We start from the raw sequence: 17,640 nt of genomic DNA, 5'->3' as shown, positions 1-17,640 counted from the left end.
ACAATAGCAACACAAAAAAAAGAAATTTGAAGAGTCACAAGTTGATTTAAGGTCCTTGAAGTCTTTCTTTCAGCAACATGCTAAGGGAGCTCATGTATTTCGGAGAAAAATTTAAAGATCATAAGCATACAAGTAGCTTCAAATCAAAATAATTTTTAATACTAGAGTGGTTTCCAAGACACAAAAAGACACAAGAAACACACACACAAAAGATAAAAGTTCAAAAGATGAAGATACTACATTTTTTTTAAATGATCAGACTGTACTGGAAGCACTTACCAAGGGAGAGGGAAGCTTCTGCCATCAGGTTAAAATTTTTTATCATGACTGAAATACATTCAAAAAAGCTTCTGTCAGATCTAATCAAAAGTTATTTGCTTTGCTGCATGCCATTTTATGACCATTTAACACTAAAGGAAGTGAAATCAGAACAATAATGATCCACTCTAGTTTTAAAATCTGCAAATCAAAAGATTGCGAGAGGAAGTAAAAGTTCCAAGTCTACACACAGACCATGACAGAGGCATTGTTGTTTTACTGCTTGACAGAACTAAACTTCTCTAGGAACTCATACTTGCAGACAAACTCTACAGAAAAAAGTTGACAAAAGAGCTTTTGAATAGTGACTGCATAAGCATTTAACATATTACAATTAGGAATAATGACCATTTATATTTTGTATTGAGATTTTCACTGAGTTCAGAAATGTAGGTCTTCTGAAGAACTGAAAAAGAAAGACCATAATACAACTATTATTTTCTGTAAAGTATTTCTGACCAAATGACAGCCTACAGGATGACAACTCTTAGTTTTGACATTCACATCTTTTATTTTACCTTGCAGGTTTGCTTTTTTTTTTTTTTTTTTTTTAATTGAGATTGCACAGATATAGATGCTTTCACCCTTTCACAATTCAAAGCATTGAAAGGTTCCATAAATGAAAGCTTCAGTCCGGTTATAAAACTCAAAGTTTTACAAAGAAATCCAAGGTAATGCTTGAGAAAATTACTACTGGGAGACATCATTTAATATTTATCTACGTCATTTTTCCATGTAGTCACTCTAAATGTACTATTTTTACACAAAAGACAGTAATATTCTTCAGCAGGAAAAATGAAAGGGAAATAGGCCTATTACTTTTAAGACTTTCCTTTGCTACAAAGGGACTAAATGCCTCTCTGCATAACTGTATTACTGGATGGTGCTGTATTAAATATTAGCTTTATAGTCATTTGGCACGCTGGATGCGTAGATAATTAGTCTGCAGAATGTGCTAAAACTGCTAAACCACTGTAGACTATACACAAAACACATACTCTAGCTTGAATGGGTAGCAAATGCTGGAAGAACATTTTCTACTGAAGCTTTAAGTGCCATTTGTCCCTTCTACCTACAGTTCACTTCATCTGAAAAAACCTCTTCCCCAAAAGACTTCTAAAAAAATACTGGGACCAAAGGCAGGTACAGGTCAGATTTTCTCATAGCCAAAGTTTGCAGGTATTTCAACTCTCAAATTGCTTTTTAATTTACCTAAAAAGTAAGTGAAAGCTTTCAAGTTTTAATATGTTGTTAGGCAAACATCAGGTCATCGGTTTATATCGCAAAACACAAGCAAGGCTTCACACACACAATCATCTACAAAGCAATACAACAACATAAGGAAGGGGGCATCAGGCATCACAAAGCATTGCCAGCCGGTGGAGGGAAGGGATTGTCCCTCTCTGCTCTGCACTGGTGCGGCCTCACCTTGAATACTGGTCACCGCAGTGTAAGAAAGATATGAAGCTCTTAGACAATGTCCAAAGGAAGGCAAAAAGGGGGAAGGGCCTTGAGGAGTATGAGGAGAGGCTGAGGGCACTTGGTGTGTTCAGCCTGGAGATTGGGGAGAGACTTCACTGCAGTTACAACTTCCACATGAGGGGAAGCAGAGCAGCAGGCACTGATCTCTTCTCTGTGGTGACCAGTGACAGGATCCAAGGGGATGGCCTGAAGTTGTGTCAGGGGAGATTTAGATTGGATATCAGGAAAAGTTTCTTCACACAGAGGGTTGTTGGGCATCGGGACAGGCTACTCAGGGCAGTGGTCAAAGCACCAAGCCTGAGTGCAAGAAGGGTTTGGATGATACTCTCATGCACGTTGTGTGACTCTTGGGGATGGATGGTCCCGTGCAGGGCCAGGAGTTAGACTCGATGATTCTTGTGGGTCCTTTCCAACTCAGCATATTCTGTGATTCTGTGAAAATCTAAGCACACTTGGAAAGAGCATGTATCACACATAGTACGGCTGAATGTTATCTAGTCCCTACATTTTACTACGTTTTGGTTTCTTGTGATCTATATTTATATCATTCACTTTGAACTAAGGAAGACTACCTAGTACATCAACCTAATCTCAGTTTTATAGCTGTGGGCTTCATGTCTCGAATGATTCATGACAACAGTTTTATCTCCATGAATTTGTTTAAACTCTATCCACACTCAACCTTTTTGCATCTATGCTTTATAGCAAGAATTTCCACAGCTTACTGCATAAAAAAGTAGTATTTCCTCTTTTTAAGTCCACCCTTATTGTTGCCACCTATTTCATTTATGAGAGCTGACAAATAATCACTCCATGGCTGCTGCCACACTCCACAGATTTCTAGCAGAGCTTCTCCCTCAGGGCATTCTCTTCCAGGCTAAAGAGTATTACTTGAAGTAAAAGCCTTCATAAAAGAAGCAATTTCACCATCTGGTTCTAGAAATTTATTTTACTGCTTATTTTGTCAGGTTGGCCACCAGTCTGTTCTGACACTCTTACTTGAGCCAAATTTTTGATAATTCCCCATAAAGAAGATTTGCAATGTATGAACCTACTGAAGATCCTACAAGATTTAAACGTGTTCAAAAGAATTAAATAGTTTTTCCACGATGGTTTTCTCAGTTTTCTTTGAAAAACTCTTTTGTATCTTGTTCATTTGCAAACATTGCAGACTTTGGGTAGCAACTGTGTAGATTTTTCAGTCTTTTGTAAGCTTTTTTGAATACTTTTTGACAAACCTCAGAGTTTGTGTTTTGGTTTTGTTTTTGTGGTTTTTTATTTCTTTTTTTTTTAAGCCTTTTTTGAAAGTAGATATTGTTTTTTTAAAAAAAAAATCTTATAATACCTTTACAGCAGTCTCGGTGCTACCTACAAACACTACTGTAACAACAATAGGTTTTGGCTTTCCATATGACTACGTTGATTGCTGTCCATAGACTAATTTGACAGCATCTATAATTGTAATCTGTTTAAAAAGCAATATTGTCAATTCATAGCTACACCCAGGGAAGACAAAAAAAAAAAAAAAGAATACTATTTTTCAACTGGACCTCAATACAGTTTCAAGAAGCTGTTACCTTAACTACTGTAGTGAAGACTGAAATATATCTTAAGCCACTGACAGTGGAAGTCATGTGAAGATGAACATACACAGAAGCTTGACCAAATTTAAACCACACTATTTTTATGAAATTACTCATGTGTTTGAAGGGTGAAGACACAAATTAAGAACAAGTTTCTTACACTTCCATCCCACTTTCACTTCCATCCCCTTAATCACGAAGATCAGCATCCCAACACAGATGAATAGCACACTAATTGACTCCTCTCCTGCATGACTGCAGAAGTATAATTATGACAGGTAAGGAAGAACATTGCAATAAAACTGCTGAAGACCTCAGAGGTTAGATAGCAGAAATTACTCACATTCATCTTTAAAGCTTCTTGAACAATGCTATTTTTTTTAAACTCCCTTTGAAACAAGAGTTTCATGTGTCACAGCTCTCCTTATGATTTATCAGCCATTAACCTCCTTACTTTTAAGTTACCTGCCATAGGTAATTCATTTATCACTTAATTAAGCTAACACAATTTATTCCCTGTAGGCATAGAAACAAGGAAGCCTGAGAAACAGTTGGATGCATGCTGAGCAGACCGGTGCAGTCTTCTCTCAACTGTGTAAGATGTTTTTGATTTTATGGCAAATATGATGTTATTCACAGTTACTGAAGTTTTTTATTAAAAAAAAATATATTCTTTGAATCTTAAACCTAAGAGACGGTGCCTACTGGTAATGTCTGTCACTCTGAGTAATGTATTCACACCCTTCTGTATTGAGGAATACTCATTACATATTTTGGAGCTAAAAAACTGAATCGCTACACTCCCACTTAAGAACACTATGGGTCAATACACCAGAATAGTATCCCAGTTCTTTTACCATGACATGAATCAATGACATCCAGACTCTTCTTTGAAGTAATAATCTATGTAGATTTTGCTTCTTTTTTTTTTCCCCCATTAGGAACATATAAGATGAAATGTAAATATAAAAGCTGGCCAAACTCTTCTGAACTTATCCCACTTTATAATATCTTCTTAAGACAACATTTGAAACATTAATTTTCACAGAACAGCTGTAGGTGACAGAAACAGCCAATGAATAGGTGGCTCTCATTCTATATATCAGGAATGTAAACAAAAGGAATTTTTTTTTTGGAGGCGGTAGAGGTTGTGGGCTGGTTTCAGTTTGGTGGGGTTTTTTTCAATTTGATTGTTTCATAGGGAAATGTTTTCTGCAGGAGTAAACCTTGCTCCTTCTCTACTCAAGCACAGAAGTCACACTCCAGCTAAGAGAGGTTTGGCTGGGTTTTTTAGTGGTTTTGTATTTGGTTTTTTTTTTTTTGATTTTTAAACTTGGTTAAAGTGCTCCAACATTCAAGAATCCTGCAGTATATATATACACTGAGAAATTTATACAAAACCTGTTACAAGGCTATCTAAGAATACTTAAGTCACAATCAATGAATGTCTCAGGAGACATTATTCTCATCTTCAACAGCTTGTTCTCTATTATTTTTCTATGGATTTTGGAAATGCTGTAACTGAGTGACAACCATGATGCCACAATCCTGAAGGCTCTGTTGACCAAATCTCCACAGCCTAAGACGGTAATTCTACAACAATCCAATTCACAGTGGAAACTGAACTAGTCTTGAGATTTTATCTGGAGGTTAGGAAGTCATCCATTCTACCATGTACTTTTAAGTCAATTGGTTTCTGAATCTTTCAAAAATAGTGGTATTTATGAATGTTCTCACATGCTGGTGAAATGGCTCTATTTCAGTTCATGCAAATGGTAACAAATGATTTTCATTATTCCAGGGACTATAAAGTCTCCAGATTCTCTGTAGCAATGATCTCTTAGTGACTGGAATATCCATGTAAAACAAGCATTAAATTAACAAAAGAGAAATCTTCTGATATCAAGTAATGATAAGGAATAATTCTGCTGGCAGTCTCCATGTTGCCTTTAAGAGTTCAGGCTTACATTTCAACAGCATTGTCAATCATTCTAATGAGTAAATGATGGAAATAAGTGGAGAGGGCCAGAGAAAATTAAGTAAGAAAGACGAGTATGATGGTGGGTCCACCAAAGAAATCAGTTTGAATGGGCAGCACTAGAAATACATAATGATACCTGGACTAAAGAAGACAACTTCATCCACAGCTGAGGAAGTATCAGTACTAATCAGAAGAGCTTATGTGGAAGAAGCTCAAGACAAACATTTGTGCATCTTTAGCATTAAGAAGTCTAGAGTTTTATGACACCACACAAGTCTAACAGGAGAAAACAATCTGTTCTCTTTCCCACAGTTTTTTCTCATGATGGAGACCATCTGCAAATTTATCCAACACAGCCCCTCAGGCTTCTAAAAGAGTGAACTTCAACTACTACAAGAATCAACCATTTTAGGACAGAACACAAAGTCCTCTGTTCACTCCCATCCTTTTTCTCAGAAAACCAAAATTCTTAAATAAGATGCTTTTGTACATCAGGGGATAGTCTTCATTAATATTGGGGAAAATATGTATCTTAGGTTTAATAATGTCTTTTTATAGGAATCTTATAGTTGAGTAAGGAAGAAACCTAAAATTCTCTATATTTTCATTGATCAGATTACTTATACAGTAATTTCTCTTCTGAGGACATTTTTCTGCCTAGAGGACAGACTGTTTCCAATAAAAATATAAGCCAGTCTGAAAAGCTGTTTCACATTTAGAGGAAAACTGTAAAAATACTGACAATATGCTCAAAAAAGCCTGCTAGAAAAGACCAATACTACAACTTCAGAACTAAGCAACCAGCTCTAAGTTTTTGAGGCAACCAAATCATAAACTTTAAGACATTCTAGGCATTAAAAGAAAACAAACAAACAAAAGAAAGACTGCTGTAAAAGAAAACTCCCATTGGCCCCATTCTTCCATTTGCTAACTTTGTGTAAAGCAACTAAAGGGTATTACTTGTCCAGTACTAAGTTCCTGAAAGAAATCTCAATTGGGACAACGATATAAAAGCAAGAGCAGGAGGATTCCACTTCCTCTTCTATAGCACAGTAGAGGCAGAGGTAACCAAATGAAGTAATTTATTTTTGTCACTGAAGTAAAAGCTTTAAATAACACCCAGAAGACAGAATGGTTTAGACCATAGGAGGAGATAAGTTATCATTTGCTGATGACAAGCCTTGCTGCTGTTAGATAGAATTAGTATCAAGGGGAGGCTACATTAAACTAAGGGAAACAGAACTCAAGAAAAAAGGCACTAGGTGTTTCAAAAGACTTGCTTCCCCCATGAGATAAACACAAACCCAAAAACCCCTCTAGGAGAACATATAAAAAGTTTTCTTTTTTCATCCTGCACTGAGAGCTAAAGAAAGAATAGAACAATAGAAATAATCTCAAAGCATTCAAAGCTACTACTTTAAAAGACCAGGAAAGTCACAAAGAGAAGACTTCCTTTATACCTTCTGCTGGTTTGATTCAGGAGAAAAATGAAGGCTTTCACATTTAGTGAAGGACCCACAGCTGAGATATGAGCACTAGATTAGTAATGATCAGCTATTGAGAAATACTGCAGCAGCAAACTGTCAGCTCAGTTCTCTTCAGTAGGATCAAAATACATACATACATATATATATACACACACAGACACATAGAGGCATCCTCCCCCCTGTACCTCTCTTTCTGTATCTATTCTATAGAACAGTATGTTTCATTTGGCACTTCAACCCATGCATTTATACTCATTTGTATGTACATGGTATACATCAATCGAACTGCCTTGTCACATTTCCTAGGAATAAGCAATATGAATCTTAATTATTTAGTTTTCAAAAGCAATGTACTACATTCTATTTGCATTCGTTATACCACTTTGTGTAGATTTGTTTCTTTTTAAGGTTGCTGAACCACTTGGACATTTTTTATATAACATAAATCAATGACAACCCACTGAAAACCGCAAGTTGACAGCCATGACGTTCTAACTGAGACAGGCAGCAGTCAGCCTTTTCTGGGTCTGATTCTCTCCCAGGTGAGAGATTAGCATACCCTATTCCTGCCCTGATAGGTAAGAATAAGAACAAATTCTAGATGAGAAAACATTCTTCTCTTCTCTATGCAGTAGTTCCTCCTTCTCTTCAAGGTAGTATTTAACTGTTTCAGTTCTTTAATTTTTTAAAAGTTTTTGTCCTGCCGCACACTGAGTTTCTGAACTACTGTATTTTATCACCTCTAAATAATAAGTCATTAACAGAAGCATTATCCAGTCTCCTTGAGATAAAAAAATACAAAAAAACAACCAAAACTAGGCAGACAAGACTGAAAATTCACTGATTTCTGTTACAGTGGTTCACTAGAAAAAGTCAAATTGAATAGCCACATTATTAAAAGATTATAAATGCAAGTTCACACACAGCAGACATTGGTCCTTCATCTCACTGAAAGCTCATATCTTAGAAATGTGGGGTTCCACATCAATGAACCTCTGTGTCAGTCTCAATGGCAGTTTTGTGATGCAGACAAATAGCTATTTGAAACTAGTTTGAGATAGCCAATGTTTTTAACCTGAGGCAATCTTCTATTGTAGTGATAGAAGTAAGGCTATTAATGAACTCACCAATATTTAACTATTCCTGTTGAGCCTCCCATTGGTCAAATTTCACAAGTCTAGCACTGTATTGCCCAGGGCAAGAAAATTAAATAGGAATCATTTTCATCAGGAAAAACACTAAAGCTCTTCCTATCTAGAGGAGACAATCAGGGCAAATTTTAAAAGAAGCCTCAAACATGTATTTCTGCATCTCAGTCTCAGTGTTCTTCTACCACAGAAAAATTCACATTCTTTGCTGCTCTCTATAGTAGAGTATGAGTAAAACATTACAAAATTACAGGCTAGTCTTTATACTCCAGGTGTTTCTAATGGACTTCTAGATCAAGATTCAATGAGAACAAAACTGTGGTCAGTACTTGATATAGCAAATTCAGACACAATTTCCAATTTAGAGGAAAAGCAGGAAGTGACATCTTTCCATCAATGCAGGCGAGTGACAGCTTCAGCGATATAAAAACTTTTACTGAGCTCAGTCACATCACATACTGCATCTGCATGAAGAATAAAAGTGCAAATGATAATAAGTGTACTGTATAGAAATTCACCCTTTCTTTGGAGTCACAGTACGGTTTACAACTCTAAAGTTTATGTTCTGTTCCCTCTATTTGAAGCACCAATTCTTAATAGTGCAGTTACTGGGACACAAGTAGTGTCCTAGTCTGTAAGGAGAAAGCAAAGTTGGAGAAAAAAAATTACCATGAACAGATACCCAGGAGATTTTCTGTTTTATTTCAGTGCTGTCCTAGAGACCAGTAGTACCTGCTTGGCTGCCTTTCTGCACTCGCACTGTGACAATGCTTAAACCTGGAAGAGGAGGACATAACAGAACTGCCCTATTCAATGCCAGTCCAACCACTCAGCAACACAGTAATTTCAAGGTCTCTTGAGACCCTCAGAAACTACCATCCTTCCTCCAACTCACAGGCTGGAACTGCAGCAGCACTAAAACCACCAGTTGGAAAGTCAGCCACATTTCACTGTTGGCACCAAAAGCCCCTTTCCCAGCTAATTCCTTCTTAACCATGCTTCTCTCTAAAATGTCTATTCTACATCTGACACTGAAGCTGACAGCTCCCTGAAGGGCTAGTTTTCACCTTTCTGCTCTCAACAGTAACTGGAGTTGCTGTTATTATTTCCACTTTACAAACTGAGAGCAGGTCAGGAAACAAGGCGTAAGTCTAAAACAAACCACATGAAATCAATTACTTTTCAGTTCTGTGCATTGTCATTTGGACAAAGCTTTAGACCTCTTGCTACTTGAAATTCCAACTAGAAACTGAAATTTTTAATAGTGTTGTTTCAGACACCAGGACAGTAACGCATTTCAATTTGTTTCCTGCGTCTGTTACCCTTGTGTGCTTGTGAGTGCCAGCTAAGTTTAGTAACTAATTAGGTTGGAGTCACAATTCCATTAGAGGTCTGGATCAGTAATTCACCAAGTAGGAAACAAAACATCTCTTGTTGGAATAACTGTAGCTTTAATTGACAGATTTTTTTTAAAAGGAGTTTAAAGAGGAAGAAGTCATCCAGTAGCCATACAAACCTCATTGTGTGCCTCCACATTAGAAGCCACAAAATAGGTCACACTCAAATTGAGCGAAACCTCTGGCTGACATAACTATTTTAAATCAGCTGAGCTTTGAAACTGAAGTAACAGCTATCAAAGATCATCCTGAACATAATTAGTAGTTCCAAAACTAATTTTTTCTCTTTATATTGACATTGGACAGTTTCAATACAGACACTATTTTCCATTGTTCTAAACAAAGCACACCAAGCAGCTGCAGAAACACTCCTTGGACAAAGAACAACCGAATCACTTCACTACCAAGGAAGGAGCAAGCAGTAACACATAAGGTTTGATGCCCGGTAGAAAGGGCAGCTTACTGGAATAGTACAAAGAATCTTGTTAATACTGAGAAAGCACAAGGGTCCAGGGTTTCCTCAGAGAGCTGTATAGAAAGCAGTGCTATTCTGCTATTGCACCATAGGAGGTTACAGTGGAGTAGAGGGTATAGACAAAAGTTATCAATACCTTTGGAAAAGAGAACTTGACGTATTAACACCAAGAAGGAAACAGGTAGCTTGGAAAGATTACAATATTATAAAACCCTTGTAACAAGTATGTAAGGATTAACCCACTGTAGGCCTTGGAAACTGCAAAAGTAAAATCAAGCAGAGATCAGTGTGGAATCTTTGGTAGAATTTGGTCTGGTACTAAAGTAGTTAAAAACACAACTAAATGCTACAAATGGTAAGAAGTAAAACTTTGAAAGTTCCACAAATATCTGAATCCCACAGCTATCTGACAAAATGCACACAAATCCCAGAGCAAAACAATATATCTCTGCCTCAATGCAGGGGAAAGCCCTCACTTTTCAGCCTTGAACGTTTCTTTAAGATGGTCAGTGAACAACAGCAGAGCAACAGGACACTCATAGCACTGCTCTCTCTGCTTTGCAAGGCTTCCCAACTTGCTAGATCAAGAAACAGCAGCACTGTACAGAAATCAGAGTACCCAACCCTTACCCCACTTCACAACATAGAAGGCAGAGCATGTTGCCTTCCTTCCACACAAATGTGGGACTTTATGTATCTTCATTGACCTTTGCAAAAAGAGTAAAGGAGTCAATGTTCAGAGCCACTCTGTTGCCTCGTGCGAGCCCCAATGGAAACTTCACACACACCAATATGATGTTTTGGAAGCTTCATCTTTATTGGAAATTATACTTACTTTTATACAGTTCAATAACTACCACATATTTGACTACTTAACTTGTCATTGGTCACACACACAAAATACACGCTGTTCACACGATTAAGCTACATTATTATTGGCTAGCTAACATATCTTATTTTTCTAAATTCTTCTCCTTCTAAATCTAACCACAACACTTTATTTACATGCCTCCTGGCAGGTCCAGCTTAACCTCCCGCCTGCAGGTGTTGTTTTTCTTGTTCCTGCAGATGTCCAGTCCTTGTCGTGTTCTCAAAACACTTAGTCCTTGAAACTCCTCAAATTCCCATCTGCTGGTCCACTCCTGCCTTAACCCAAAAGGTCTCTAATTCTCCTACACCACTCCTGACTCAAATAGCTGTCATTGACCGTCTAATTGTGCTGTGCTTGGTATTGGGATTCACTGGCGCTTAACAAGCTGGTAAGTTCTGCTGAAAGAGAAGAGCTCAACAATCAAATCTGTACACAGGTAAGTTTTATCCAAGAGGGATACAATGGCCTTGTATATCACACGGAACTAAAATTTCAGGTCACTTAGTTTTCCCCCAGCCTTCCCAAATTCCTATTTCACCCTGTTCCATCTCCTCGGTTTCTGAACCTCTTTGAGTGTATCTATTTGCCATATGCATACCAGTTCAGCAACTCCTAAGGGAGGAAAAACAGCCGGGAGAAATGAAAGTTTGACAAAGGAGCAAATAATTCCACAAATCTTTTAAGTGTTTCTGTGTCAAGTCTTGGAAGCTTGTTAAGGGATGGAGAACATATTTAGGTAGAATCTTAAGTCTAGCTTCAGAAGCACAACAAAAAGAAAACCCCCAAAAATAGTTATCTTTGGGTCTTGCTTTCCATAACTACATCTGAATATAAAGGCTACTACACTTACCAAATTTACATGCAATGCAGGCCACCTCCAAAAGATCCTCAACTTGCACTGGCTCCCTGTCCCCCAAAAAAAGACTCCCCACAACTCAGCATGGGGGTGACAGGGAGAGAGAGCACACAATCCCTAGAGCTCTGCTGATCTAAACAGATACAGTAACAAAGCACAGCAACAGGGAGAAATGTTGCATCTCTAACCTTCAAAGACTGCGCTACTTCATACTCTATTATACTGTCCTTCCTGCTTTATCATTCTCATTTTGCATGTAGTTCTTCACAGTTCCAAGGTCCACTTCTCCTCTTCCTCCCCACTGCCCACTCCCAAGAAAATACAGAGAACTATAAACTATGACTATGAAGGTTGTAACGATGAAAAACAAAAGATATTTGTGTTGAACTATAAAGCACCAGATTTTTTTTTACATACCTTGACTTGAATGTGTTGCTAATTAAAGCATTTGAATTATCTAAGAATACATGCCAGAAAAAATTGTGTATTAAGAAAAAGGATATTAAGCAAGCAAGTTCTCCTGTAGCATGCAATGAGATGGTTGACTTGGGAGGCTAATGAATTAGTATAAACAATTTAAATCTAATTTAATTTAACAATGTAGAGCATTTGTGCATTGCAAAGCAACAGATAGTAATTTGTTTCTTCATTAAATCAAAGATAAAATTGCTGATCACCCTTCCCTGAATTATTTTATTGAAGAGGATGGCAAACAAATTTTATATTTAGTCATAAAAGTTCATGACTAGTCCCCAAACAAGCAAATGTAACCAGTGAAGGATACCAGTGAACATAATATAGACCAGCTGTGGTTTAGGGCAACACATTATTCAGTCAAAATAGATTCTCATTTTAGCAGTTAGTGAGCAACTGTTTATACGGAAAATTAATATAGTATTTTAAGTTTAATTTTTATTTCCACAAAACATATCTAAACAGCACTATTTACTAGTGACCACAAACCAGCATTTTTGTGGTTTAAAAGTTTTAAAATTACATGTTAAGAATGCTAAGCATTTGGTACTGCCAGAAGTACTAAAATTATTAACTTCCCCTCTATTTTACAGATAAATTTATGAACTTGCCTCAAAAGTGTTACCGGTGATATCAAATTCTGGTGGAACAAAGGCACCCTCTGGATCATCTTTGGAAGCAAAAGGAAACATGTCAGATTAGAAACTAGTAGTCTTACTTGTTTAAAAAAAACACACACACAAAGCAATTCGATGATACAAATTTAATTATCTGATACAAAAGAAACAGTGTATAGCAGTATTTTGTTTCACTCATGTTTGATGTACAAAGAACTTATTATCTATGTTTCTACTATTGGAAGTAAAATAATTTGTTGTTTTCAAACTTTCTGTAAGAAGATACCATAATTTTCTTCCTAAGAAACAAAACAGATTAAACACCCACAAAGAAATACACTTAACATGTCTAACCACTTCTTGCCTTCAGACATTAACGTCTGGACCAAGTTATCACCTAAGCTGGTGTGGCTCAGAGGTTTGATTTGATTAATGGAACACTTCCATTCACTATTTTCCACTGCAGACCTGGGTGATATGGGTTCAAGCAGCAAACCCAACCTGAACAGCTAATTGTCCTTTCATCTACAGGCCAGCTTAGAACTCTGACCTTTCTGATTAGCTTGTTTTACTTATGATAAAAAAGCTGAGGCAGCAAATTCCCATGCATGTGTGGCTTAGCAGAGCTGCTGCAGCAGACAACTCTGAGTGAAGAGATAGAAGGAAGGAAAGAACATCTTAAGAGAGACTGATGTTGCTGCATCCAAGCAGGTATGTGGTATCACACCGTACTTATGTCATCAGTATATACCAATGAACCCAGTAAAGAACACTATGGAATTAAATAAGTGCATGACTAAAAACCTACTCTTCAGATACTTATTCAACTCACCTAAGCTATCCTTTTGAGAAGCTCAGTGGATAACTGAGATCATTTGCAAGCAAAAATTATGTTTCCCTTCTCAATAAGGAGAAAAAAAATAGTATGCTCAGAGGCATAGCATACTCATCATAGTTTTAGGTTTAATAGAACTCTTGTGCCTGTATTTTAGAAGTGAAATGCAAAGCTCTTATTGTGAAGACACTAAACTCAGTTATATGGAAGAGACTATTGGAGAGGACTTATTTTTTTACATATTCAGATATTGCAGCTACATGGCACAGCTGACTATCCAGATGCTACTCACTGATTTACAGCTCCTTATGATGTTCCCAGTCCTACTTTCCCACTGAAAAGGAGGGGTATGCAACTAATTTTGTATTCCTTACCCACCCTCACATTTTTTCCTGATATTTTGGGGAGGAGGCAAAAGGGGAAAGGAACTAGTGGACAGATGTTTTCTCCCCCTCTTTCCACCTGCAGACTTCTGCTTCTTTTCATCTCCACAGTACCTTCTTACTTTCTTTTCCTAGAACACTTTAAAGGCTGTAGAAGCACACAATTTTTATTGCTGGTACAGCTTACTGTATTCTTCTAATATAATGTTTACAATGGAAATTTGTTTGATCTCAAGAGACAAGAAGATATCAGACCCCTTGGCAGAACATCCTATTGAATGTTTGTCACTTTAGCACCACAGAACCTGTAGGAAGCAGAACTTGCTGCTAAAGCAGAGACGACAGGCTGTTCACTTTCCCTTACTGACAAGCAAATCCAGAGGTTATAATTTTCTTCTGGAAGAATAAATCTATAGGCAACAACTACAAGGAAGCAAAAAGGACAACCTCCCCAAATGCCTATCTAACAAACTATATTTTAACCAAATAGTAACAATAGTAACAAGATCTGAGGGAAACAGAAGGAGCCAAAGACACGGTGGAGCATGTGAGAGAGAAACAGAATATAAACATAACTTTTTGCATTGCCAGAGAAAAGACAACTTTTTTTAAAGAGAACTTATGACAAGTCTCTTCCTTAGCGACTAACATGACTTCAGGGAACTAAATCTTTGTACATTTACATTGCACAGGAATTTTTTATCCCACATTTTAAGCACTTGAATACAGCAAATTCATGGATCAATTGTTTGCCAGCTATTCAACTAGACTAACACATTCAAAAACAAATTGATTTTTTTCTTTCCCAGCTGCAAGCAAAGATTTTACTTGAGGGGCATTTTTCATCCACTAGATTTATTCTCTTCAACAAGTCTTTCATATACCCTTGGCTTGTACAAAGCCAGCTTCTTTTTCTTTTTTTAATTTCAAAGTACGACAAGTTCCTTCAAATGAAGGAAATTGATTCCATATTACCTTATTAATATGAAACTAAAAGTTGAGTCACATATACTTGAAAACTTTAACAAAAAAGAAACATCACAGCAATTATGAAGATATGTTTTCATCTTTAATAATTACACTTTATTAAGTTACATGTTTATTTGAAATACCATCTTTAATTCTAAAGAAGGCAACAAATCTTCATTTGTTGCCATGTTACCTACCTCCTTTTTTATCTACTATTTTTTTAAATACTGTGATGTAGATTTTGACTAAAATAACAAGCACTTATTCTGACATGGATTTCAAAAAAATTATGTTAAAGAAAACACAATAAAAACTTGAATAGTGTGTATAGACTAGAATGGTTCTCCTAGTTATAGACATAATTTCAGAAGCACCATCAAATAAGAGTTGTTTGGATTTTTTCTGTTGTTCTGTAAGATCATTAATAGGCTTAAGATCCATCATCTTGACATGGATCATGTGAGAAGGGAACAGCAACAATAACATGCTTTTTCGTCTCTGCTGAACCCGAAGATTTTTAAAGTTAAGCATACCCCTGTTCACCTGCTGCAAGACCTGAGGATCTTACATGCTACTCCATACTCCTTTCTAATATTAAAATTCATTTCTCAATCAGTCCCCACACTTGGCGAGTCTAAAAATCATGACTTAAAAAAGTAATAATTCTTTATTCAAGAGAAAACTCTAAAAATTAAATAATAAAAAAAGGCCCCTATTGAAGAGAGGGCTTTTCTTTTTAACAGCAAATGTGTACTAGAATTGCCCCATTCTTTAAACTCACAATCACCAAGATACACTGAATATCAAATTTCTCTAGAAATAGAACATATCTATGAAATTAGAAGATCTGGAAGAGAGTAAGGATGTGTTTTACCCAGGTAAAGACTTGAGCACACAGATACACAAATACATAATCTACAGCATTTGAAATGGACATAAGATATCCCCAGGACAAGTCTTAAAATAACTAAGAGGAATTTTCTAAGCAAACTCATAGCAGCCTTTGTTCAATTACAAAACTGAACATGTAGTTTCATATGGACCTATACACACCCACTCCCAAATAAGTTTTTATCTTTATTTTAATTGTCTTCAAAATAGAATGTTATATTTTACTGCGGTTTCTCACTGTAAATTTCCATAGTTCTAAAACAAATAGCCTGGAAACACAAATACTTACCACTGAGCTGTTCCATGAAGCATACATTGCCATTGGTGTTAAAAGCCAAAGTGTCAGGAGTGATGCAGAGTGTCTGGAAGATTGCAGAATGGGCAATGCTCTTCAGAGAATGGCAACACTCCAGGCAAATTGCCCAAATATCTTGCTCAGTAAGACAGCTATCCCGCAGTGACAAAATATCAGCAAGGGACACATTCTCCTGCCAAGATATGAATTAATAAATTACCCTGGATTTCATGACACTACTTTGTATATCATAGATTACGTTTGACACAATTGGCTACAAGTAATGTTTCCAGCAAGTTCTCAGACTTTCTAGGACACTGATTAACAGCCCAACAAACACCAAGTGCATCTTTGCTCATAACACAGTGTGTTTTAAGAAGCACAGTTGACTTAAATAAAGATATCCCAGTACGCTAACAAAGTTATTTACTACAGGAGATCCGTAAGTTACATAAACATTGTATCACAGTTAGTAAAACACACCCCTTGGAGGTAAAAGCAGAGAGACTAAGTTAAAACATTTTGTTTCATCTATGCCTCTCTCAAGCTCTCCCAGGTGCCTTTACATAAACTACTTAAAAACTCTCTTCACAGCACTTCTCTCTATCATCAGTGACCTGGGAAAAAGTGCCCTCTAAATTAGACTATCTTAAGAATGATGCAGTTATGAAGTTAAGTGGTGTAGACCATTTAATAAACATTCAAAAGCCAAACATGCCGTAGGAAAAGTGTTCTTATAATTTGACTTAAAATCGCTTTGGTTGTCCTAGGCCTCCCTATTACACTCAGAGCTCTTAGTGATCAAAAGCAGGTCATGGGCTTAATTTCTAAGTTACTGTCCTAAACTGTAAGTTAACTGGCATTGACCCTATTATCACAGTAAGGCTATGAAGAGTCCAGTTCCAAAAAAATGTGTCTCTAATGTGGTTTTACTGGTCGAGATGTTCAGAAACAATGCTTGCCTCAAAGCAGCTAGCCTTTCTATGGACATTTTTTAGAATACAAAGCTAATACATTACTCATAGCTACAGAAGTAAAGTTTTCATGAACTTAAAGGAATAACAAAAAAAAACTCAAACAAACAAAACATCAATTCCACCTCTAAGGAAAAAATAAGGTAACAAAAAAAGAAGGTAATCTACAGAAGTTACTCTGCATCAGAGCTATAACCACTATTACTTACATAGTGTTTTCTCATTGATATGTAAGTAATTTAAACTAACAACTATACTTCTCAATGACATTAAATGTACATTGAATGGAAGATGTAGCTGTACATTACTTAAAACATAAAAAAAAGAAAGTATGTCATCATCAGCAAAAGAGAATGTGAGGTATCTTACAGCTCAGAAAACTGTCGTGCTTTAAACTTTTAATCCTTTGGAAAATACAGTTATAACTTTCTTTATGTACTTCAGTACTGAAGAACATTAATGATATTTGGATTACCATATACAAAAGGGTTAACAGTTTTTAACATGTCTTTTAGAGAACAAAGCACTGCTCTCATAATATCCTTCAAACAAGGACCAAACTTTAGTCCAAATATGTATCGTGTTATTTAGTCTAAAGTATAAT

At 36.5% G+C, this 17,640-nt stretch overlaps 1 protein-coding gene across 5 annotated transcripts in view; it reads right to left on the bottom strand.

Annotated features, from left to right (window-relative positions):
* The window catches only part of KNDC1 (kinase non-catalytic C-lobe domain containing 1), a 61,806-nt gene that overhangs the window by 39,117 nt on the left and 5,049 nt on the right, over positions 1-17,640 (bottom strand). For all 5 annotated transcript variants that reach the window (XR_007631853.1, XR_007631855.1, XM_050338512.1 and 2 more), the window contains exons 2-3: positions 16,057-16,255; positions 12,684-12,742 (exon numbers count right to left, since the gene is read on the bottom strand). Coding sequence is in view for 3 of the 5 variants with exons in the window: in XM_050338512.1 (XP_050194469.1) it covers positions 12,684-12,742; positions 16,057-16,255 (258 nt within the window). In the remaining 2 variants the exon portion in view is untranslated. The remainder of the gene's footprint in view (positions 1-12,683; positions 12,743-16,056; positions 16,256-17,640) is intronic.

This window comes from Myiozetetes cayanensis, unplaced genomic scaffold (assembly GCF_022539395.1).
Source record: "Myiozetetes cayanensis isolate MyiCay16 unplaced genomic scaffold, myiCay2020 scf10, whole genome shotgun sequence".
NCBI lineage: Eukaryota > Metazoa > Chordata > Aves > Passeriformes > Tyrannidae > Myiozetetes > Myiozetetes cayanensis.
The sequence above is the reverse complement of the archived record's forward strand: the minus strand, read 5'-3'. Positions and strand labels throughout refer to the sequence as shown.